This window comes from Dromiciops gliroides, chromosome 2 (assembly GCF_019393635.1).
Source record: "Dromiciops gliroides isolate mDroGli1 chromosome 2, mDroGli1.pri, whole genome shotgun sequence".
Taxonomy (NCBI): domain Eukaryota; kingdom Metazoa; phylum Chordata; class Mammalia; order Microbiotheria; family Microbiotheriidae; genus Dromiciops; species Dromiciops gliroides.
Genome location: NC_057862.1, coordinates 518,657,063 through 518,682,391, shown reverse-complemented (window position 1 = coordinate 518,682,391; position 25,329 = coordinate 518,657,063). Strand labels below are relative to the sequence as shown.

The following is a 25,329-nucleotide window of genomic DNA, read 5'->3' as shown; positions in this document are numbered from 1 at the left end:
CGCTTTTCTGGCCCTCCCTAAAGTGGTAAGCTATTTGATACAGGTTATATAGCACATCCTCTTGTTTGATCTTCACCTCAGAAAGGGTAAATAATCCTTTACTAAGGACCCCTAATTACATTCATTGCTGAATCCATTATGTTACATGGCCATCAGTGGAGACAAAATCTGAGAGTTCAAAGATTCACATTGTTTCAGTAGAAAGGGCATTGGACCACATATCTTAAGGATTGGAGAGAACCGTATCAATGAACAAGCGTGCCTATACTGGCATTATTTTCTTGAAGTAAATGCTGATGGGTATCAACCTATCAACAAGTCTTTATTAATAGTCTACTATGTATCAGGAACTGGACTAGGTAGTAAGAGTAAAAAAACAAATAGGAAATAATTTCTACCTTCAAAGAGCTTATATTTTACCAGGGGGATCACATATAAGGAAATAAACAAGATAGACACAATAAATATGCAGTAAATTGATGAGAGGTGGGATAGTAACATCTAAAGAAACCATAAAGGGATTTAGGGGTTCTTGAAGTAAAGGGAGACAATTCCAGGCAGGGCCAGAGGAAGAAAATTCAATTTCACATACAAGAAACAGCACCTGAGGGTGAGTAAAACCAACTTGTTTATTATTTTTATTTTTTGTTTATTATCTTGTCTCTGATTTTGTGCTATAGAACTTTGTGTTCTATTTGGAATAGATCGTTCAGAATCCGTTATTTTTTTCAAAATTGTTCAAATACCACTTCCTCCTACACAAAGCCTTTTTTGCTCCCTCCAACTACTAGTGCCCTACACCATTAGCTTGTATTTTTCTTGAATACATTTTGTATACACTTATTTATGTACATGTTGTCTCCTTTCTAAGGTACATTCTCCTTGAAGTCAGAGACTATTTCATTTTTGCCTCTGTCTTCAGATCTTAGCATGCACTTGACACATAGGTGTTTAATGAGTATTTATTGATTATGGAATAATTTTAATCAGTTTGGAAGGATCAGCTGGAGTCAGATTGTGAAGAGATTTAAATGCCCAACAAAAGAGATTTTATTTTAGTCTAAAGGAAATGGGGAGCCACAGCATCTTCTCGATTAGAAAAATAACATGGTTGGAACTGAGCACTAAACCTATAGGGTTAAATAGCTTCTACATAAAGTAATTCTTCTTTAAGGGATCTGTAATCTAATCAAGGCAGTCATTCTTTCCACCAGTATCCCACAAGGCACCTACAACCCTCTTACTCTGTGTGATTACTGTCCTTGTACCCCTGTAACCCTCCAGAGAAGGGTTGGTCTACTCAATATCTTCTGGACATGCATGGATACTCATTCCAACATACAAGATATCCATTTATCATCTTTCTTCTCCCAACTTTGTCACCTACCTTCTTTTCTCAGTAACCTTCTCCCTTCTTTGTTCACCTCTTTTTCCAGTCATAAATCTTTCTGATAATATCTTTAGCCATTGTCTACCAGGAAGTTCTTCAATGGCAATATGCCTCCCTCAGTTCCCACCATCCATGTACCTCTCCATAAGATAAGTGCTGTATTAGGACTCTGATTTCCTTGGTATAGAGAGTTCCCAGGGGAAAAAACCAAAACAAAAACCCAACTCCTTCTACCAGAACAGGTCAGCAACCTGTTCTGCAATACATAGTCTCAGAGACTGCCTGGGGAACTGAGAAGCGATGTTACTTTCCCAGAATTACACAACCAGCATGTGTCAAATGTGAACTTGGCTCTTTCTGTAGCAGAGGCCAGACATCTCCATTATGCCACTATCTTATGATAGTTCCTAAAATAAAAAAGTCATTCAATTTCCAAGAACCCCAATGGTGATTCAGTGTTGAGCATCCTCAAAACTTTTGAGCAGGAATGAATTTCAACAGCCATGAAACATTCAGACTCTGTCCTCAGACAGAAAAAAATCCAGCTTTAGATATCTTTATATAATTTGAAGAGATCAAGCTCACTTTTCCCTGGGCATTGTAATACCAAAGCCAATGGAGACAGAACTTAATGTTCTTTGGAGTCTTATTTAGAATTTACCCTCCCTCACTTAAATCCAGTTCACAGCAAGTCATGACATCACCCCTTTGAGAACGAAGGACAAACAATGACACAACAAGAATTTACCCATCCCAGGGAGGGGAAGAGAGTCAGATTAGGAGAGGAAAGCATTTTATGGGGCCTATTAAATGGGGACTCAAAGAAAGATTGACAGTCCAAATTCCTTCCCTGTGACTGAGAGTCATGAAGTGTGGATATTTGGTCTGTGGCCAGCCTGTGATACACACAAAAACACAGCCACAATCTGTTTACGGAAGGGAAACCAGCCCCCTTTCATCTCCCCACACCCCCGATTTAGCACATGACCCCCCCACACACCCCCAGTTTCATGGAATGGAATATTATCTCTTATTAGTATCAGGACAGGAACTGATGTCATGTCTTCTCTTTTTTTCCACTCAAGTGAGCACATAACACAGAGTAGTTAGAGCTGATAATTAATACTAGGGTCAAGCTTGTCTAAACCAAACTCTATCTCTTGGAAAATTGTGGGGCCACCCTAGAGGCAAAAAGCATGAAAATGCATTCACATTCAAGACCAGGATGTGGTTGTATGCATAGGGTTCAATACATGTGGTGGTCACTGTAGTTGTCAAATGAATGAATAAAATAATTGGACAGGAAACTTTTTTTTAATCTCCAAAAAAGTTATTGAATGGAGGTAAAATATGCACCAGTGGTCATGACCAAAGATTCTAATTCTGGTCTATTACTGCAATAGGTTTGGTGGTGACATTACTCACTGCTTTTTTGCCTCCCTCAGTTTCTCTAATAAATAATTTCCTATGTGAAATAGAAAGAAAAACTAAGATTGTGAGAGTTGAAAAGCACTCCAAAGGTCATCTAATGCAATCTAAAACACTAAATTAAAAGATAATATAAGAGCAGGAGCACAATTTAGAGATTTTTAGCCACCTGTGTAAAGTTGAACAAGTAACATTCTCCCTCTAAACCTCAGTTTCCTTATCAGTAAAATAATGGGATTAAATTATCTCCCAGATGACCACCATTATCACAAAGGTCACCACCTAATTGTCAGATTCAATGGTTTTTTTTCACTATCCTCATCCTTTTTAATCTCTCCATAGCATCTGATACTACTGACCATCATCTCTTTGAAACCTTTTTTTTCACTCATTTCTGTGGAATTATACCCTCCTCCTACCTCTATTTAAAAATTTTCTTTATTGATTTCTCTGGATGATCCCACTCAACAAATTTAGGCATCCCCTACAGCTCTGTTCTCAAGATATGACCCAGATCAATACAACAAATATTAATTGGCAAGACCTACTATGGTCAAGATTCTATGCTCAGGGATGAAGGAGAGAAAATGATAAATGACAGTTTCTACCCTCAAGAAACTTATACACTAATAGGGCACATAAGATAAATTTGCAAAAAAAAAAAAAAATTACCAGTCTTATCTCCTTAAAATTCTCTAAGGGAACCTAACCACCATAACAATTAGTGTACGCTTGAGCGGGGATTTGTCCTCCAAAGTGCTGCAGTTTTAAGAGTGCTGATAACACTTGTATTCCTTTAGAAATAATTAAGGCAGCGCCTGGGTAGCAAAATTAGTGGATAAGGACTGAATCTGTGATTTCATTAGTGTAGGGAACTCCCGGGGAAGAAATCGCCTCTACTGATGTAGTGAGCACCTTGGGAAGCACCTTCTCTATACCAGGGCTTCTTAAACTTTTCCCACTTGTGACTCCTTTTCACCTGAGAAATTTTTACAAGACCACAGGTATGTTGGTATATAAAATAAGTATACAAATCAAACATTTACTGCCAAATTTTTGTGACCCCCACATTGTTATGTGACCCCATATAGGCCTATGTGGGGTCACATAGCAATGTGAAAATTTGCCAACAGTAAAAGGTTATGTGTACTTATTTTATACACCTATATGCCCAGGGTCATGTAAAAATTTCTCTGGTTAAAAGGGGTCACAAGTGGAAAAAGTTTAAGAAGCCCTGGTCTAGAAAACTGAGAAAATAAGACTTTGCCAAAGATTACACCACCACTAGGTTTTTGAAGCACGACGACCCCATGTCTCCCTGCCTTCAAGGCCAGTTCACTATCCCCTCTGCTAAATACGATTAATCAAGAAGCTCTCAATATGGAGGTACTTTCTTTCCCTAGGGCCAGGCTCCAAATTGCTTGACTTTTTTTTATCTTGAAGGCCATGATTTTACTCTGTAGTCAAAAGATGTAAGGACAAGAACAAGCAGATTTTGTGGCCCCACTTTTGGAAGTTTGGTAGACAGAGCAGAAAAAGTGCCACTCTGGTTTTCATCCTTCCCCTTAACTACTAAGAATTCTCCCACCTTTGTCTTCCATGTTCTCTCTCTCTCTCCCCTCCCTCCCTTTCCACCCTTCTTCCCCCCTCTCTTTTGTGCTCTTTCCCTCTCTCCTTCTCTCCACCCCTCTTTCTCTCTCCCCTCCCTATCTTTCTCTCTTTCTCTTCCTCTCCCTTCTTCTCCCTCCCTCTCCCTCTTTCTTCCTCCTTCCCTCTCTCCCTCTGCTTCTCCCTCCTTCTCTCTTTCTGTTTCTCTCTCTCTCTCTCTCTCTCTCTCTCTCTCTCTCTCTCTCTCTCTCTCTCTTCCTCCCTCCCTCTCCCTCTCCTCTCCTCTTGTATTTTCATTCTTCTTCTTTCTCTCCTGAAAGAGCCGCAGATGGCATATTTGGAGGGAAGGATGGGGGAAGGAGGAGGGAGGTGAAACCATTAAGTTCCAAAGAGATGTACATAGAAAAACCTGAACTATTATTTTGCTTGCTCATTGAAGTACAGAGTTGGTACTGAATTCTTGGCATTATTAATTATAAGATGGCTTTTCCCACAGGAATAGTCTTATTTCTCAATTGTGTTTACATTATATAGCTTTTAAAATGATATTTATTTATCAGGACTATGAATGAAATGGCCATATCTCTGTTTTAAAAAGTTTAATTGATGCCTCTTGTTTTCTCTAACAGTAATTTCTCTATCAAAAGTGAACAAACTGGGGGGCAGCTAGGTGGTGTACTGGGTAAAGCACTGGCCCTGTATTCAGGAGGACCTGAGTTCAAATCTGGCCTCAGACACTTGACACTTACTAGCTGTGTAACCTTAGGCAAGTCACTTAACCCTCATTGCCCCACCAAAAAAAAAAAAATTGAAGTTTATTTTGGGGCAGCTAGATGGTGCAGTGGATAGAGCACCAGCCCTGGATTCAGGAGGACCTGAGTTCAAATCCGGCCTCAGACACTTAACACTTGCTAGTTGTGTGACCCTGGGCAAGTCACAACCCCAATTGCCTCTCTCTCTCTCTCTCTCTCTCTCTCTCTCTCTCTCTCTCTCCCCCCAACACACACACACACACACACACACACAAGTAAACAAACTGGGGAAGCTAGGTGACTCATTGGCTAGAGCACTGGCCCTGGAGTCAGGAGGACCTGAGTTCAAATCCGACTTCAAACACTTGACACTTACTAGCTGTGTGACCCTGGGGAAGTCACTTAACCCCAATTGCCTCACCAAAAAAAAAGTCAACAAACATTTATTACAAACCTACTATGTGCCATGCACTATGCTAGGTGCTTAAACCCTTTCTTTTAACAGAGTAACAATTATGAAACCAACAAGCTTATGAGAGGTGTGTACAATATTCTATACTCATAGTCTCTTGCCTCTGTATTATATTTTATCCTCTATTCTCTGAGACCAAAATTTTGGCAAAACCATTTGGAAAAATGTAAGTGGCCATCTAAAATTGATGTTGGGGAAAGAAACCGTATAACTATACTTTTCATATAAAAATAGATGTCACTTTGTAGTAAAGATTACTTTTATAAAAATGTAGCAGTATGAAGGAATATAATGTGCTATTCAGGGTTGTTTAATCATTCTTATTTGTTCCTTGTCTTACTCTTATGTCACTACCCAGGTGGATGCTCCTTTTCCACCTTGGGAAGTAGTCCCCTGTAATCTCTGGTTCTCTTTATCTTTTTGTGTGACCCTGGGCAAGTCATTACAATACACATGTAAGAGGGGGGTTGGGGAAAAAAGGGAGAGAATTTGGAACTCAGTTTTAAAAATTAATGTTGAAAATTGTTTTTACATGTAATTGGGGGAGATAAAATACTGAATAAAAAACTATATAATGTGTGATTCACTTTCCCCAGCTGTAAAAATTAAGGGGTTGTGTTTGGTAGCCTCTAAAGTTCTTGCTGACTCTAAATCTACAATCTCTCCCTGATATTCATTGTCCACTCTCCAAATTGCTTCATATTTACTTTTATGTGTACACAAAATCATAGCTTTCGGAGTGAAAAGGACCTTAGAGGTCATTTAGTCCATTGCACCAAAGCCCAGAGAGATTTTGTCTCTTGCCAAAGGTCACACAGATTGTAATTAATGGAGACAAGATGTGAACCAGGGTCCTCTGACCCCACATCCAATGCTCTTGTCAATGTACCACAATGCTTCTCATGTTGTATCCCCTGGGAGAATGGAAGCTCTTTGAGGATGTCAGGGACTATTAAAATTTTGTGTTGGTATCCCCAGGGACCTAGGATGGGGCCTGACACATAAGCACTTAATAAATACTTGTTGATTGAGTAAAAAAACAAAACAAAACAGTATTTCTAGCAAAACTCCTTATCTACCTCTATCTCTTCCTCTTGTCTGAGAATATTTCCTACTTAGTTGCTTTTCCCAATAGTATTTTTTTCCTTAATAGTATTTTTTTTCCAGTTACATGTAAAGATAGTTTTCAACATTCATTTTTAGAAGATTTTGAGTTCCAAAGTTTTCTCCCTCTCTCCTTTGCCTCCCCCTCCCCAAGACAGCAAGCAATCTGATATAGGTTATATATGTACAATCACGTTAAAACTATTTCCACATTAGTCATGTTATGAAAGAAGAATCAAAACAAAAGGGGAAAACCTCAAGAAAGAAAAAAACAAACAAAAGAAAAAGTAAAAAGATTCGGATTCCACAGTCCTTTTTCTGGATGTAGAGGACATTTCCCATCATGAGTCCTTTGGGATTGTCTTAGATCATTGTATAGCTGAGAAAAGCAACGTCTATCACAGCTGATCATCATACAGTGTTGCTATTACTATGTACAATGTTCTGGTTCTGCTCACTTCACTCAGCATCGGTCCACTTAAGTCTTTCTAGATTTTTCTGAAATCTGCCTGCTCATCATTTCTTATAGCACAATAGTATTCCATTACATTCATATACTACAACTTGTTCAGTCATTCCCTGATTGATGGGCATCCCCTCAATTTCCAATTCTTTGTCATCACACCAACAGTATTTTCAATAAGTACAACCCCTACTGATAATTACCATTATGTATGAGGACAAACTAAAAATTATAAACAAAGAAGATTCAAAACAAAACACATGATTCCCCTCTAGACAAAAGGAAAAGGTTTGATCCTATCATTAAGGCTTAAGGTGCAGGGGGAAAAGGGTAGGAAGGGGATGTGGGAGTGTCAACAACACAGCTTCTTTTCTATCATCTCCATTCCTCTTACCTGGATCCTAGAGTCCTGATGCCTTTCTTTGTGGTGGCTGCTTCTGCCTGTGGTTCTGATCTCTCACCTCCTTTTGCCTTCTTATAGCTTCCCTTTCTCCAGATCCTGAAAGGAGAAAAAAAAACTTCTAAAATCTTTTCTGTCAAAGTATTGACCCTTAGCACTGCTTCAAATAATATAAATTTTTAAATCGGTCATAATGATTTTAATTTGACCAAAGTATTGTTTCGTTTTTTGTTTTGTTTTGTTTTAGTGAGGCAATGGGGGTTAAGTGACTTGCCCAGGGTCACACAGCTAGTAAGTGTTAAGTGTCTGAGGTCGGATTTGAACTCAGGTACTCCTGACTCCAGGGCCGGTGCTCTATCCACTTCGCCACCTAGCTGCCCCCTTCAAAGTATTGTTTCAATTCTGGAGAAATCATTTTAAAGGAAATGAAAACTAAAAGAGGTAAAGTTTTTTATTAATTACTGAGTGGTATAATTTATATTTTAAACTGGAAAAAGATATCCTTCTAAATAGTATAAATAAATTGAGGTAAGACACCTGATCTATGGGCAACCCTCAATTTAGATAAAACTTTTTGTTAGGATAACCAAGTTTCTAAGTCAGCTTCCTGAAACTCAAAACATATTTTTCTATAAAAATAGTTGTTCTAGTAGCCAGAAAAAACACACCCCAAATATAGTGGGGTAGAGACATCTCAGACATTGGGAAAGTGCCCTGTGGTTAAATGAGTCCCTAGATTGCAAAGGATTGAAGAGTAAAATGGATAGCAGAGACAAATGGGTAGCAAAAAAATTCAAGTGCTTTTTCAAGAATTTGGGCAGGGAAAGAGAAGAGTAGATGAAAGATGAGAAAGAAACAGCTTTAATGTGTTCACCTCCACACTCCAAATGTTTATCTTTGCCTTCTTTCTGTCTCAGAGCGAGGAGAGGAAGAGAAATATTTCATTGATTCCTCTACCTCTGTCCATCATTCCTGTCCCATCCAGCAGCCATCCTCTCTCTCCCACATATCTTCAATCTCTCAATCACTGGTTCATTCCTTTTTGCCTAAAAATATGGTCAGTCTTTCCCAGTTCTTAAAAAGGGGGGGGGGAGCCTGTCTTTGACCCTCCTATTCCTTTTAGCTAAAATTTTACTTCTCTCTTCCCTTTCACTGCCCAAATTCTTGAAAAAGTCCTTGATGTCTCTCCTACCCATTTTATTCTTCACCATACTAAGTGCTGAAGATAAAAGAAAAGAAAAAAAGATAATATCTCAAGAAGAGAATATGCAAACAATTATATACAGGTATATGTAAAGGAGAAATTGGATAAAATCAATAGATGGAAGAAGGCTCTAGCAATAAGGGGAATCAGGAAAGGCTTTCTTGTAGGAAGTGAGTTTTTATCAAGGACTCAAAGGAAGCTTAGTGTGATAGGTGTTTGATGACTGAGAAAACAAAGGTTTAAGCTTCTGAGCATATCAGTTTATTAAGCAATGCATGCTGGTTCCATAACAAATTGAGACCAGGCCTCTTCAGCATTGGCAATAGACTCCAAAGACAGGGATAGAGAGATTTTTATGCATTAAAAACAATGAACTGACTCAGCAATACCACTATTAGGACTTTTTCCCAAAGAGACCATAGAAGGGGGACAGGGACCCATATGTACAAAAATATTTATAGCTGCTCTTTTTGTGGTGGCAAGGAATTGGAAATGATAGTTCCAAAGGACTCATGATGGAAAATGCTCTCCAAATCCAGAAGAAAAAAAAAAAAAGAACTGTTGAATCTGGATGCAGATTGAACTGTATACTATTTCTATTGTTTTTGTTGGTTTTTTTCTTTTTTGAGGTTTTTCCTTTTTGCTCTAATTCTTCTCTCATTACATAATGTAAATAATTAATTGTTATTTGAGGTTTTTATGCCTCAGTGTGCACTGGCCTGGGGCTCCGCAAACCGCATGGTGCCCCACCCACTGGTTGTAGCCTTTGCCATGCCGCTGGCACCTCAAGTCATCACCACTCGCCAACACCTACATGGGCCTGGCAAAATTATAATGATTGGAAGCCTAGTGAGGGCAGTCATGTGACTGTCGGAGCAACCACCCCATTGGCTGGGGCTGTGTGGGGGTTTCTGGGATTGGGGGAGGAGAATTGGGCATTCTAGCTAGACGTTGGAGTGACAGGAGGTCTGCTGCGTATTCTCAGCTGATTCCTGGGCAGTGGTATCTTTTGAGGTTGTATAATTTCCCTTTCCCCATTATTTCCTTTCCCTTGATCCTACTGATCCTGTTTGTGTTTTTTGTGTTGTTTTTTTTTAAGTTTGTTCTTGTTAAAACAAATCCTGTTCTGTTTTGAGGGAGGCTGCCGGTCTTCTTCTTTGCCCCAATACTGCGTCGAGCAGCTTAGCTAACACTCCCCAATTAAAAATTGGTCCCCACAATGACTAATGCAGAAATATGTTTATTGTGATTGTACATATATAATCTATATCAGATTACTTGCTGTCTTGGGTAGGCGGGGAGGGAGGGCAGGGAGGGAGAAAAATTTGAAACAAGATATCTTATAAAAACAAATGTTGAAAACTATCTTTAAATGTAACTGTTCAATAATAAAATATTTATATGGGGAAAAAGATGAACCAAACAAGACCAATTAATTAAAAGGAAAAAAACCCAGGATATAATATTAGCTAATCTAATTCCTAATTGGAAGAAAGATTAGGGACTTTCCAAATTGGGTGGGAGAGAGCAAATAAGTGCAATTCCCCATAATCAGAAAATGAGGTGTTCCACTCCCCCTAAATGTCTGTATTCAATCAAAAGAACATGGAAACAATAACTGATTAGCCAGTACAGAGCCAGTTTTTGTTTAAGTCAATATAGGTTACTTGAGATTTTTTACTGTGACAAAACTCTTTGCATCTGTCCTTGGATCTGACTGCATTTCTGGTCAGCATAACCTAGGCCCTTAGCTGAGAATCTTTAAGGAGCAGGTAGAGATGAGCCAGTTTCCTAGCTATGCAGGCTAGGTTCAAACAATGCAATAAAATTTTCTCAAAATTCCCATAACTGAATAACATTTTCACACAAGACAGGAATTGTACTATGCTCATAACTGAATAGAAAAGGAACTGAGCTAGATCCAGAATTGAGTCACAAGATGGAGTCAGTGTGGTTCACTCAATTCACACAAGGAAGTCAGAAGGGAGAGTACTCCACGCTTGAGGAATTTCCAGTGAAAATGCCCAGCATCTTGAGACAGAGTCAGTCAACAAACATTTATTAAGCACCTACTATGTATGAGGTACTGGAATGTCTTTTGCAAGGAATAACAAGAGAGGAGGCCATTGTCATTGGATTGCAGAGTATATGCTGGAGGGCTTGGGGTGGGATATAGGGAAGAGGAAGGTATAAGAAGACTAGAAAGTTAGGATGGGGCCATGTCATAAAGAGCTACAGAGGGTTTTAAAAAATCATATCTATGCCTTTAAAAGATTATTTGAGGGGCAGCTAGGTGGCACAATGGATAAAGCATGGGCCCTGGAGTCAGGAGTACCTGAGTTCAAATCTGGCCTCAGACACTTAACACTTACTAGCCGTGTGACCCTGGGCAAGTCACTTAACCCTCATTGCCCCTGCCAAAAAAAAAAAAGATTATTTGATTGGGGGCAGCTAGGTGGTGAAGTGGAAAGAGCACAGGCCCTGGATTCAAGAAGACCTGAGTTCAAATCCAACCTCAGATGCTTGACACTTACTACCTGTGTGACCCTGAGCAAGTCACTTAACGCTCATTGTCCCACAAAAAAAAAAAAAAGAAAGAAAGGGAGGAAGGAAAAGAGAGAGAGGAAGGAAGGAAGGAAGGAAGGAAGGAAGGAAGGAAGGAAGGAAGGAAGGAAGGAAGGAAGGAAGGAAGGAAGGAAGGAAGGAAGGAAGGAAAGAAGGAAGGAAGGAAAGAAGGAAAGAAGGAAAGAAGGTAGGAAGAAAGAAAAAGAAAAATATTTTTTGAACAAGGAGTAGAGGACCTCTGGAGTGGGGAGAGGCATGTGACAGTACTCCAGACATGAGATGATGAAGGCCTGTACCAAGGTGTTGGTAGTGTCAGAAGAGAAAAGAATATTACAAAGGTAAAAATCAACAGGATTTGGCAACAAATTGAATATGGGGATGAGATATAGTGAGGAGCTAAGTATGACCTGTAAGTGGTAAATCTAGTGACTGGGAAGATGGTGGTGCTCTCAGTAGTAGCTCAGAAGTTGTTTTTGAGGTCATTTCTAAAATGAGTGTTTTTTAAGTAGGGTGCTGTTCATAATCCCATCCCCTTCCCCCACCCCACCACCACCTCAAATTTTCCATAGGCCCATGGAGGATATCACATATCAAAGTATTATAGAGGTCTTCAGCAATCCATTCCCTGGAAGTTGGCTGGTGTTTAAATCCCACAATGCACCTAGCAGAGAAGTTACTATAGAGCTGGTATTAAATAGTGGTACCAGTGTGGCACTTAGAGTCAGGAGGACCTGGGTTTGAATCCTGCCTCAGACACTGACCTTAGGCAAGTCATTTAAAATCTCTACATCTCAGTTTCCACGTTTGTAAAGAGGGGAGAATAACAGTACTAGCCTCACAGGGTTATTGAAAGAATCAAATGAGAGAATAAATGCAAAAGTATTTTGTAAACTTTAAAGAGTTACATAAATGTTTACCAGTTATTAAAATGAGGTAGTAGAATCCAAAGACAGTTCTCCTTCCTTCTCTGAGAGCTTTAAAGAAACCCTGATCCCTCTTGTTGCCAGACCTTTCATTGCCACTGGAGGAATTATGTTGTATTAGGAAGTCAGTGAGCCATAAGAGAGATATATTGTGGACTTTGTGTGTGTGTGTGTGTGTGTGTGTGTGTGTGTGTGTAGATATGATGGGTAAGAGACAAAGAGAAGGAGACAGAGAGAAAAAGAGGTAGAGTCAGACAGAGAAAGGAAGAGAGACAGAGACAGACAGACAGAGGAGAGAGACAGAGACAGAAAGAGACTGAGAGAAAGGCAGAGAAGGAAGGAAAGAGAAAGAGACAGAGAGAGGGACCAAGAGAGAAAAAGATAGATTGAAACAGAGAAAGACTGAGACAGAGATAGAGACAGAGAGGGAAAGACAGAGACAGAGTTAGAGAGAGAGAGAGAGATCAGGCTCCTACCTATGGAAAGAAATGAAGATGGAAAGTTGTTGCTGGGTTTCCTTGCGGTTTAGATTCAGAGGGAGAGACCTAGAGCTAACAATGTTCCCTCCTATCCTCTTAAGATCGCAGAAGGGATGGCCTACATCGAGCAGATGAATTCAATCCACCGTGACTTGAGGGCAGCCAACGTCCTGGTGTCTGAGAGTCTGTGCTGCAAGATTGCTGACTTTGGCTTAGCCAGGATTGTAGATAGTGAATACACAGCCCATGAAGGTGAGCTGAGCTAATCTCTCCGTAGGCTTCAAGGTTCAAGGAAGATGTGCAAAATAACCTTGTGGATACCTCTAAGCTGTTTCCGCCTTTCCCCTTTGCTTCTTCTACATAACCACTTTCATTTCCCTGGCATGCTGCATGATAGAAGATAAAGAAGAGGGGCAGCTAGGTGGTGCAGTGGATAAAGCACCGGCTCTGGATTCAGGAGTACCTGAGTTCAAATCTGGCCTCAGACACTTGACACTTACTAGCTGTGTGACCCTGGGCAAGTCACTTAACCCCCATTGCCCTGCAAAAACAAAAAAAAAAACAAAAACAAGAAGATAAAGAAGACAAAGATAACTCTACCCTGGCCTCATCCTGTTGTATGTCTAGCAGCAGTGGGGTAGGGTGGTGAGTAGGCTTGTTCCACCACACCTTTTTGCCTCACCTTCACCCTACGACTTTGCTTAGACAGACTTCCTAGTATGAATACATAGGGAACTAGGTGGCAAAGCAGATAGAGAACATGGCTCAGAGTCAGGAAGACCCAAGTTCAAATCCAGTCTCAGTCACCTACTAGGTGTAGGACCCTGGGAAAGTGCCTCAACCCTTGTTTGCCTCAATTCCCTCATCTGTAAAATGAGCTGGAGAAGTAAATGCCAAAACACTCCAGTATCTTTGCTGAGAAAACTCCAAATGAGGTCACAAAAAGTCAGACACAACTGAACAGCAAAAGTGTAAATACTTGATTGCTTTGAGAAATCATGTCAAAGGATCTATAATTCTCCATCAGTCAATTGACTGATAAGTGTTTAACTGTTTATGGCCTGCAGCCAGCCATAAACAACACTCTGAAAACCATCTCAATTGCCTCTTTTCAATGCCATTCCCAATAAATACACTAGCAAAGGCCTAACATTATGTATAAACACAAAATGAACATTTTTTTTAAAAAGCCAAAAAACCAAACAACTGTTCTAACACTCCTCACACCCAATTGGCCCCCCAAATGTCAGTGCCAGAGTTCTGGTCCTTTTCTTTGTGGCTGCTAGCTGCCTCTGACCGTGCCTCTATATCCTGGCTGTGTGTAATTTGTCAGGGCTTCCCCTTGTCCAGGTCTGTGAGCTGTCTTGTCAGGAGCTGCACCCTTCTCTATCTAATTTTAGCCCAAACTGACTTTTTTTTTTTTTTTGGCAGGGCAATTGGGGTTAAGTGACTTGCCCAGGGTCACACAGCTAGTAAGCATCAAGTGTCTGAGACCAGATTTGAACTCAGGTCCTCCTGAATCCAGGGCCGGTGCTTTATCCACTGCGCCACCTAGCTGCCCCCAAACTGACTTTTAAAGGTCATCCAGGGAGCAGTGGTCAAATGATTGTTCCTCCTGTCATGTTTCTCCCTTTGCAGTTGACTCAAATTACTTATCCCACCTCATAAGGGATTACCTGGCATGGCCACATTTGTACAATGTTTTCTATATTTAGGTCCTGGACTTTTCAAGGACCAACTTCTTTATACTTTTCCCCCGGTTAAACATTTACTGTCCTCAGAAGATCAACCAATCAGGTTTCAAATTGACCAAATAGGGCAGCCAGGTGGCACAGTGGATAGAGCACTAGACTTGGAATCAGGAAGATTCATCTTTATGAGTTCAAATCTGGCCCCAGACACTTACTAGTTATGTGACCTTGGGCAAGTCACTTGACCCTGTTTGCCTGAGTTTCCTCATCTGTAAAATGAACTGGAGAAGGACATGGCAAAATACTTCAGTATCTGCCAAGAAAACGCCACATGGGATCACATAGAGTTGGACACAACTGAAAAATGACTGAATTGAGTATATTTGCCCACAGTCCCAGATTCTATATAGCTCTTTTGTGATTTCAGCTCCAAATTACATGTAGGTCGTATATAACCAAGAAAACACATATAATCAGCAAAACAAAGCAATGCAATAATAACATCAGTGATAACAGATTATACATAGGCAACAGCTTATATTATATGTCAGTAGGTACAAAATTATAGTAAAATCATGTGTAGCTAACAGGCAAATATATCTGTGGTATACAATATGCAGTAATTACCAAGTGCAACAATGAACACATGTAATTACGTACAAGGCACATCTTATTTTACTACTGTCATTTGGCTAGACTTGTAACCACTTCTCTAGTTTCCCCAGTAACATAATAGGTCAGTCTGGTCATGTGTAGATTGGGCCCTGGTCTTCTGAGACTGCTGGCCTATCTACCCCTATAATTGAACTACAGTTATCCCTTCCACATCATGGGGGTTAGTTTAGGGGCGTGGTGCCCCTGAGATCTGGAAAATCCACATAAAATTTTTGGGCCCTCCCTTTACACCAGAGAAGAAGTCTGAATTTTTCTTTTATGGGATGTTTACAGTACCTTATTGTAAGATTTGGGTCAGGGCAGCTAGGTGGTACAGTGGATAGAGCACCGGCCCTGGAGTCAGGAGGCCCTGAGTTCAAATCCAGCCTCAGACACTTGACACTTACAAGCTGTGTGATCCTGGGCAAGTCACTTAACCCTAATTGCCCTGCCCTCCCCCCCCAAAAAAATTTAAATATTTGGGTTGATATTATAACATACTATACATATGTTTTATGTATTTCTGAGTTTCTAAACTTTTTCTGTGTTGTCTGGGGCTTTCACAACCCTCTCCTCGCCCCAAATTCCCATTTAATTTCCTATGCTGACCCATGTTATATGGAAACTATGATGGGAAAAGTCAAGATGTGGAAGGGATAACTGTGTAGTTGATGGTATAGGTTGATCATAGTGATCTTCAGAACTATAGTTCTATGTCCCTATATGAGGCCTGGGGGAGGGGGTCCTAACTAAAATGAATACATTGTGTGGTATCTCTTTTTACTCTAGGTGTCTCTATAGCTAAAGATCTAGGCAGGAAAGGCACTATCTCTGGGACTAGGCCTCTCCCTAATTTATACTGGTTGTTTTCTAACAGTAAACTTAGTCTTCTTCACTTGAAGTATATGCTTCTGAGCTAGTCTCTGGTTCAGACAGTCTTTGCATGGGTAGGCAGTGTCTTTCACTTAGATTCATTAGAGAATCCAACTGGGCGCCTAATAGACAATGAGTGGTTTCGATGAATTGTTCCCTACCAGTCTGTAGGGATATTCTTTAAGTAAAAAGCAAGGTCTTAAAAAAAAAAAAGCAAGGTCTTTTATTGAAGGATATTTTATGCCAAGAATCCTAATAGGGTATTCATCTTTTGTTTGTGTTTTTCATTTTTATATAGACAAACATTTTTACACTTTTTTTGGTGGGGCAATGAGAGTTAAGTGACTTGCCCAGGGTTACACAGCTAGTAAGTGTCAAGTATATGAGGCTGGATTTGAACTCAGGTGCCCCTGAATTCAGGGCCAGTACTTTATCCACTGCTCCACCTGGCTGCCCCCATGTTTACACTTTTTTTTTTATGTTTACACTTTTTGATGATGACAAATTTAGAGCAATTCACGATAAAAGATGACTAGGCTATGTATGAGATAAGCCCCTCATCTTTATAGCCACCACCAAAAATATCACAGCTTAGAAAAACTGGTTGCCACATGGAATATAGTGTAACTTCCTGTCAACCTGTTAACTTCTACAACCCATGAGCAACAGTATTTCTTGGCTAAAATCTTTCTTCTTGTTTAAGTTTTTGACAATTAATTTGGGCATCATATCATTATTTGTTTCTGTTGGTACTTTTCTAAGCCAAAGTTGTAGCTAGATAGCAAACTTCTTTCAGTTTCTCTCTCAGCAGAGAGAATGTATTGGTTGTGAATGTCCACAATCTCTTCCCTCAGAGACTCCAAACCACATAGTAGGTAGGAGTAGTCCCCGACTGAACATCAACAGACATAGTATAAAGCCCATGGGGTCAATTTTGGTCCTTTCTTGATCCATGTGTCCAAAGTCATCAGGTCTGACCATGTCACCCCTCTCTCCTTATCACCGCCAGGATCAAATATAAAATCCTCTATATGCCATTCAAAGCCCTTCATAACCTTAGATTCCTCTGACCTCTGTAGTCCTCTTACACCTTCCTCCCTCTTCATAGTCTGAAATCGAGTGACATTGGTCTACTTTCTTCAGGTGTTTTCACTGACTCTCTTGCCATGCCTGGAATTTCCCCCTCTGGCTTCCTTCAAGTCCCAGCAAAATTCCTAGTTTATGGGGTTAGCTAGGTGGTGCAGTAGATAAAGCACTGACCTTGGATTCAGGAAGACCTGAGTTCAAATCTGACCTTAGACACCTGACACTTACTAGCTATGTGACCCTGGGCAAGTCACTTAACCCTCATTGCCCAGGAAAAAAAAATCCTGATTTCTATAAGAAGTCTTTCCCTATCCCCCTTAAATGCTAATGCCTTTCTTTTGTTGATTATTTCTAATTTACCAGATAAATAGATAGATAAACAGATCAATCTTGTACATAGGTGACACAGTGGATAAAGTGCCAGGCATGGAGTTAGGAAAACCTGAGTTCGAATCTGACTTTAGATACTTTCTAGCTGTGTGACCCTGGGAAAGTCACTTAAGCCTGTTTGCTCAGTTTACTTGTCTGTAAAATGAACCAGAGAAGGAAATGGAACACCATTCCAATGTCTTTGCCAAGAAAAACCCCAAATGGGGTCATGAAGAATTGGATACAATTGAAATGACTGAACAACAACAACAAAAACTTACATGTCACTTCCCCCACTAGACTATGAACTTGAGGGCAGGGGCTGGTTTTTTGTTTTGTTTTGTTGCCTTTCTTTGTACCCCTAGTGCTTAGCACAATGCCTGACGCTGTTGGCTGATTGTCAGTCATCTATAGACAACTGAGGCAAAGAAGGTTGGTTCGATATAATAAAGTGGCGCTGGAGTCAGAACTGTGTTCAATCCTTTCCTCTGGAGCTTACCACCTGTGTGACCTTGGACAAGATCACCTAACCTCCCTGGCCCTCAATTTCCTCATCTTTAAAATAAGAAAGTTGGACTTCATGATCTCCAAGGTCCATTCTAGCTCTAAAACTACAATTCTATAACCATATGTTAAGTGCCCTGGTTGGCTGAGCACTGTCAAGAAAGTGGGCTACCCTTCTGAAAAGAAATACCTAGGGGTCAGCTAGGTGGCCCAGTGGATAGAGCACCGGCCCTGGACTCAGGAGGACCTGAGTTCAAATCCAGCCTCAGACACTTAACACTTACTAGCTGTGTGACCCTGGGCAAGTCACTTAACCCCAATTGTCTCACCAAAAAAAAGAAATACCTAGGTTGAGCCTCTTTAATATTTTGCTTTATGAGACTTATGTGGTTTTTTTCTCTTTTATCTCCTACAGGTGCCAAATTCCCCATCAAGTGGACAGCCCCAGAAGCCATTAATTTTGGCGTCTTTTCCATCAAGTCTGATGTTTGGTCCTTTGGGGTTCTCCTGATGGAAATCATTACCTATGGCCGGATTCCTTACCCAGGTACCACAGCCAGATCTTACAACTCAGACTAGCAGCCCAATGGAACACAGGCTCCCCTCTCTCCTTGATAGACTTTTGCTCCTTAGAAGCTTCAGATAGCTAGCCATGTCTTCTTAATCTAATCAGACAAGTATTTTGGAGGAAGAAGTCATGGCTCCTTCATACCAACTGTATCTCAGTTGAAAAATCCTTGACAATGGTGGTCAGATCAGGGACAGGGTTAGAGTTACAATAAAGACCAAATGGATTTACCTTGTCATTTGATGAAGATTCAAAGCAGGGTAAGAATTAACTCATCTTTGGCAAGATAGAAAACCCTTTGCATTGACAACCTTTTACCCTACACGCCCCAGTGAGTCCAGACCCCTGTAAGTCATTATCCAAACTCTGTTCCCCATCCCCCATGACCCGATGGATTCTTTGTTCCTGTCCTAGTCTCCCAAACTGGGTGTCATACTCAGCTCCTTACTGTGAAGGGCACTCAATTTCACCTTTCCAACATTTCTCAAATATGCCCCCTTTCTCTACTGCTAGTGCCACCCCTCTGGTGCAAGCCTTTATCTCCTCATGCCTGGACTATTGAATTAGCCTACTGATAGAAGTCTTCTTTTCAGTGGCTTTTCAATGTTCTTTGTGACTGTCACAAGTCATTCCCCACTCCTGTCCATCCTCCATTCAGTCAAGTTATTTTCCTAAAGCACAGATCCAACTATGTCACTCCCATACTCAAGAAACTTCAATGACTCCCTATCATCTTCAGGATCAAATACAAAATTGTCTGTTTGGTGTTCAAAATCCTTCACAATTTAGTCCACCCCTTACACTCCCATTCTTGTACCTTATGCCCTGCCATGTACTGTTCAGTCCAATGAACAAGGCTCTGTCTCTCAGTTCCGGACATGTTCTCTGCCTGTTCCCCATGTCTGAAATGTTCTCCCCCCTCAATTCTACCTCCTGGCTTGCTTTAATCCCCAAGTGGAATCCCACCTTTTCCCAGAAGCTTTCCCCAATCCCTCTTTGCTCTGGTGCCTTCCCTCTGTTAACTATTTACTATTTTCTGGGTGTATAGTTTGTATGCATTTGTTTGTTTTCTCTTCCATTAGCTTTGAGGTCAGGGACTGTTTTTGCTTTTCTTTGTATCCCAACAATTTGCACAGGGCCTGGTACACAGTACACACTTAGTAAAGAAATGCTTATTGACTGACCAACTTTAAAGCTCATTTACAATAACAGGCCATCCCTACTTTTGGCCACCATCCTTATAGATGAATATCATTTCTCTGTGCTCTTGTTCCAAGCAAAAATTCTTGGGACCCCTTTATACTTTTAAAATTATTGAAAACCCCAAAGAGCTTTTTATTTATGAGGATACCTGCTACATTTACCATAGAGGTATTATTATGAACATAGTTTTCACTTTGTAGACCCCCACCCCCACCACCATGGGTCCCAGACCACACTGAAAAACAGTCTTTTGCAATCCCTCTCATGTAAATAGGTTAGCAAAGCTTGCAGTTTGTCTCATAGCCACTAGAGGGCAATATTTCATTACTGTCAAATCCCATTTGATCTGAAACGGGTTTTTCCAACAATGAAGAGTTAGTTCAGATCAGATGAAAAGAACAAAGACAAAGCATCAGATTTGCTCTTGAAACCCCCGGTTCCAACACACAAGTGCAGTCCTGCGTTTAACTCTTAGCTCTGCCTCTTGCTACTTCTGCGACCTCAGACAAATCATTAGACGTTTGTAAACGTTTGGGAAAGGAGGGGCTTGGACTAAGGTCCCTTGCTGTAGATGTAGAATGGCTCTAACTTTTTGTTTGTTGATTTTAAGAAGAGGGGACCTGGGGCAGCTAGGTGGCGCAGTGGATAGAGCACTGGCCTTGGAGTCAGGAGGACCTGAGTTCAAATCCAGCCTCAGACACTTGACACTTACTAGCTGTGTGACCCTGGGCAAGTCACTTAACCCCAGTTGCCTCACTAAAAAAAAAAAAAAAGAGGGGGCCATCTGATCATTTCAATGCCCCATCCTAGTGAAGACCACCTTCTTCAGGATGCTTTTCAATGATTTAATAGTTTTCTTTGACACTGTTCTAAATTCAACAGTTTAGAAATGGAAAAAATAAGATATGAATCATTTTCTGATGGCAGACAATTTAGGAGGGGATATAAGAAGCATACATGAAATAATTAATGATCAGTATAAAACAGTATACAATTGAATGATGAATTGCTTGTTATTAAGGCAAGGGAGAACAGTGGAAAGAAGACCGGAATAAAAGTCAAAGATCTAGGTTCTAGTTCCAGATCTAAGACTGCTATGATTCTGATAGTATCTGTGTGACCTTGAGCAAGTCACTTCAATTCTCTGGATCCTAGAAACCATTTCTGGGGCCCCATGGTTTAAGAAACGCACTCAGTCTTTTCTCTTCCCATATCTCTCCTACCATCCCAAATCCTGTTAAGGCATGACCAACCCAGAGGTCATTCGGAATCTGGAACGAGGCTATCGAATGCCTTGCCCTGAAATGTGCCCAGCTGAGCTCTACAGCATCATCAGCAAGTGTTGGCGAAACAGGCCAGAGGAGCGGCCCACCTTTGAATACTTACAGTCTGTACTTGAGGACTTCTACACAGCCACAGAGCAACAGTATGAACTGCAACCCTAGAAGATGGCACTGCCTTCCCTCTCAATTCTAACCTTTTAGCAGAGCAGAAGTTCCTTAGTTGAGTCTCAAGCACTTCTCTTGACAGCTCCCTAAAGCCTACATAATTCCTGTCCTCTTGACCCACAGGATAGAGCGACTAGGACCAAAATATTTATAGAAAAGAGATTGTTCCTCAGATGAATAACTTAGCCCAACAGGGGAGGTAAGTGAAAGAAGATGCTAGCCTACATGGTAGTTGCTGAGCCTAGACCAAGGCCTCACTATTATAAAGTCATCTTTGAAAGAAGAGTCATCAGTTCACAAGGCCCCGATAGTACCAGATAGGCAGTCAGCTGTCCTTGAAAGAACCCAGACAGAACTGAGATTCTCTGGACTTTCACATGGATAGCTCACAGTCTGGTTTGACCTGGACCTCAAGTACTTTGGAATATCTTATCCAACAAATACCTTTTCCTTATAATTGTAATATGATCTTTTTTTTTCCTTTTGGAAAAATGTAATATATGTTACTTTTATATTCTGTAATATATGAGAAAATAAAAGAAGAATACAGATTTGAATCTTGTGAATTGGTTTGTTTTCCATAACTGGAAACCCAAAGACAGCATAGTATTATAGTAGAAGGACCAATGATTAAGAGGCATTTAAGATGTCAGGGTTCAAATATTTCCTGCTATTTACTACTTAGGTGATCTTTTTGCTTGTTTGTTTTTTTGCAGGGCAATGAGGGTAAAGTGACTTGCCCAGGGTCACACAGCTAGTGTCAAGTGTTTGAGGTCGGATTTGAACTCAGGTCCCCCTGAATCCAGGGCCTTTGCTTTATCCACTGTGCCATCTAGTTGCCCCCTTAGGTGATCTTAAGAAAGTCACTTTTGGGGGCAGCTAGGTGGCACAGTGGATAGAGCACCGGCCCTGGAGTCAGGAGTACCTGAGTTCAAATCCGGCCTCAGACACTTAACACTTACTAGCTGTGTGACCCTGGGCAAGTCACTTAACCCCAATTGCCTGACTAAAAAAAAAAAAAAAAAAAAAGAAAGTCACTTTTCTTTTGTGAGCCTGTTTGTTGAAAAAATAATTAGCCAAAGCCGATTGTTGTTCTGTCCCTAAAAACCCATGACTGTATGAAATAGATTATTTTTCAGTCAAATTCCTTGAAAGCTAAGAACTAGACCTTATTTATCTTTGTATCTCAACCAGCAACACATGCTGGGTATATTGTAAATATTTAATTATTTGTTGCACTTAGCAAAGTGCCTGACAAATAGTTGGTACTTAATTAGTGTTTATTGACTAACTACTGAATGAATAAATAAATGCATCCTCGGTCCGGGATCTTTCCCTTTTTCCGGGGTACAGATCTTTCATGTTACTTTCAGCCGATTAAAATAGTAACACCAGGTGGCGCTCTTGCCTCAAGAATCCTCAGGAGAGGCTTCTACATCAATTAGAAACAAAATGTCAAGAGCTAGGGGACATGGAGACCATGGAGTTCAGAAGCTCTTAGCCGTTTTTGTGTGTGTCACAGACCCCTTCGGGTCTCTGGTGAAACCAACAGACTGCTTCTCGGAATAATGTTGTTAAATGCATTAAATAAAACACAGGACTGCGAAGGAAAACAATTATATTGACATATAGTTATCATGGCTAATATGGAAATATATTGTGTATGACTTCACATGTATAATGCTCATATTATTTGTCTTCTCAATGGGCAGTAGAGTGACTGGATGGAGGGATAGAATTTGGAGCTCAAAATTTTAAAAGATGACTTAAAAATAAGGATTTTTTCAAAAGGAAAAATAGAGTTGTCATATATATGTATTCACACACACACACACACATATACACACACACACATATCTAACAAGGTCACAGAGACATAAAGGGAGATGCAGTCTCAGCCAAGGTCACTAACTAGTTTGATGCAGATCTCTGAAAATCTTTCAAAATGATTTTTCTTCCATATATAACAGTTTGATCTGGCAATACTTCCCATTCATTCCACCTGCACTTAGAAAAGCACATATATGCCCATTCTGCTTTTACCAACAATCCTACCTCCACCCCTCCTCCACCCCCACCAGATTATGCAAATAAGTAATTTGAGGCCCAGAGAGCCAAGAATGACTTGACAAAGTGGCACAGTCAGAATTCAAACCCAGATGCTGGACTTTTCCAGCTACCACCACTTTTTAACATCTAGATGGACTGAGAAAAAGCTTGGTCTCATCTAGTAAGAGGACCAGGGAACCATAATGTCATCATAAAGTTTAGAAAATCTAGCAGAATCAGGCTAGGCCTCCCCTCCCCTCCACCTCCCCAGATGTCACTATTACTATGGGGGTATACATACTTGTATCTGTGATCCCAGAGAAATTTTGTTTAATTTTAAAAGACTATTTGGATCAATTCCCTTTCCTAGATGCATAGTCTGAATCAATTCAGGATTGGTTCAGGGGGGTGGCCATAGATAGAATTAGCCTTCAGTTCTGTGGGGCCTAGCACCATGTTAGGAAATTTCTTCATTCCCTTATCTTTTCAATTACCTCTTTAATCAGCCCTTCAAGGTTGAACAGAAAGACCCTAGACAACAATAAGAAGCTTGTCTGGGGCTCTTCTCTTCTGGGCCTTTTTTCTCCATGAACTATCCTATCTGATATCACCACCTGGTAGAGAAAGGATCCAATATGGTGTGGTGGAAAGAATGCTAGGCCTCCAGAGCTGAGTTCAAATTCCAGCTTTGACACTGGCAAGTCACTTCATTTATCCTGACCCTCAGTTCCCTTCATCTGTAAAGTGAGCATAAATAATCCTTTTACTCCATACATACCTTACATGTTTATGAAGAAAGTGCTATGTAAACCTTGTATAGTGTGGCTACTCATTGGGCTCAAAGTTAAGTATTCTTAGTTTAAATCCTAATTCTGGGCTTCAAGTGCTGGCCTCTGAATTTACAAAATGACCTGGGAGACTGTTAGTTTCCTTACCTGTAATATGAAATGACATTTGCTCTACCCCAGAGGATTTCTATGGGACATATGCTCTGTAAAACTATAGAAACGCATTTTTCTAATTAGGACTACAGAAAAAGACTCCATGATTAGAGAATCAGCTAAGATGGGGCTAAGATGATGTGGTTTACTGTGTCCCTAGGTGTTCTATGTGTCAAGCTGCATATGCAGAAGGGATTTCTTTATTGGAAGTTCCCCAAAGCAAAGCTTCTCAAACTGTGGTACACCACCCCATATGGAGTTGTGAAAAATTTGGCAACAGTAAAAGGTTATGTCTTTTATATACATATATACCTGGGCTGGCATAAAAATTTCTCAGGTGAAAAGGGGTCATGAGTGAAAAGAGTTTAAGGAGCCCTGCCCTACAGTAAGAAAATTGCAGGACCAGTAATGGGTTTGAAAAAGTGGGAGAAGGCCTTTCCTTCTCCCAGGGTCTATCTCTGAAAAAGCTACCAGGGCCAGATAACTTCCCTTCTGAGACTAAGGCTGTCGCTCTGGCTGTCATTCCCATCATATCCATTCTCAAGAAAAAAGGGTACAGTTGATGGGAAAGACAGCATGGAGACAAGAGGATAAGAAATTGTTGCTGACAAAAAAAAAAAAAGCCTAATCAGAGATTCCGGACAGGATTACTAGTAGGAAGAGAATTGGGGGGGAAGGGAGGGAGAAGGGAGGAAGACAAACTGATTTCCTTAGGGTGGTGGTGGTCATGGGGTGAAGGAAATTAATCCTTCCTTCCTATCCGTTCTGCTAATAGTTCCCTGGGGTGAGGAAGGACAAGAGGAAGCTGGGGGGGGGGGTGGAAAGAAGTTCTTGGTGGGAGCTCAGTGCTCGGTATCCCTGTTGGGTATTCCAGGGATAGGCCTGAGTAGAGGGAAAGGCCAAAGGCACACTTCCCCCAACCTATTATTGTCCCCTTTGAGTCAGCTTAGTTTACAAACCCTTAGAGGGCAGAGGTTATGTCTGCTTACTAGAGCATACACCACTGACAAAACAGGGCCTTCTGTGTACACTTTCAAGTTTGTGAAGCAACATCGCACCGGTGACATCATCATTTGAGTCTCATGACAACTCTGTGAGGTAGGTACTACAGGGTGGGATCAGAGATATCAAGTGATTTACCCAAGGCCACACAAG

At 40.7% G+C, this 25,329-nt stretch overlaps 1 protein-coding gene across 1 annotated transcript in view; it reads left to right on the top strand.

Annotated features, from left to right (window-relative positions):
* The window catches only part of BLK (BLK proto-oncogene, Src family tyrosine kinase), a 53,901-nt gene extending 32,261 nt beyond the window's left edge, over positions 1-21,640 (top strand). Inside the window, exons 11-13 of the mRNA XM_043985370.1 lie at positions 12,890-13,040; positions 18,381-18,512; positions 20,979-21,640. Coding sequence (XP_043841305.1) covers positions 12,890-13,040; positions 18,381-18,512; positions 20,979-21,181 — 486 coding nt within the window. The 3' untranslated portion in view covers positions 21,182-21,640. The remainder of the gene's footprint in view (positions 1-12,889; positions 13,041-18,380; positions 18,513-20,978) is intronic.
* Positions 21,641-25,329: the final 3,689 nt, after the last annotated feature.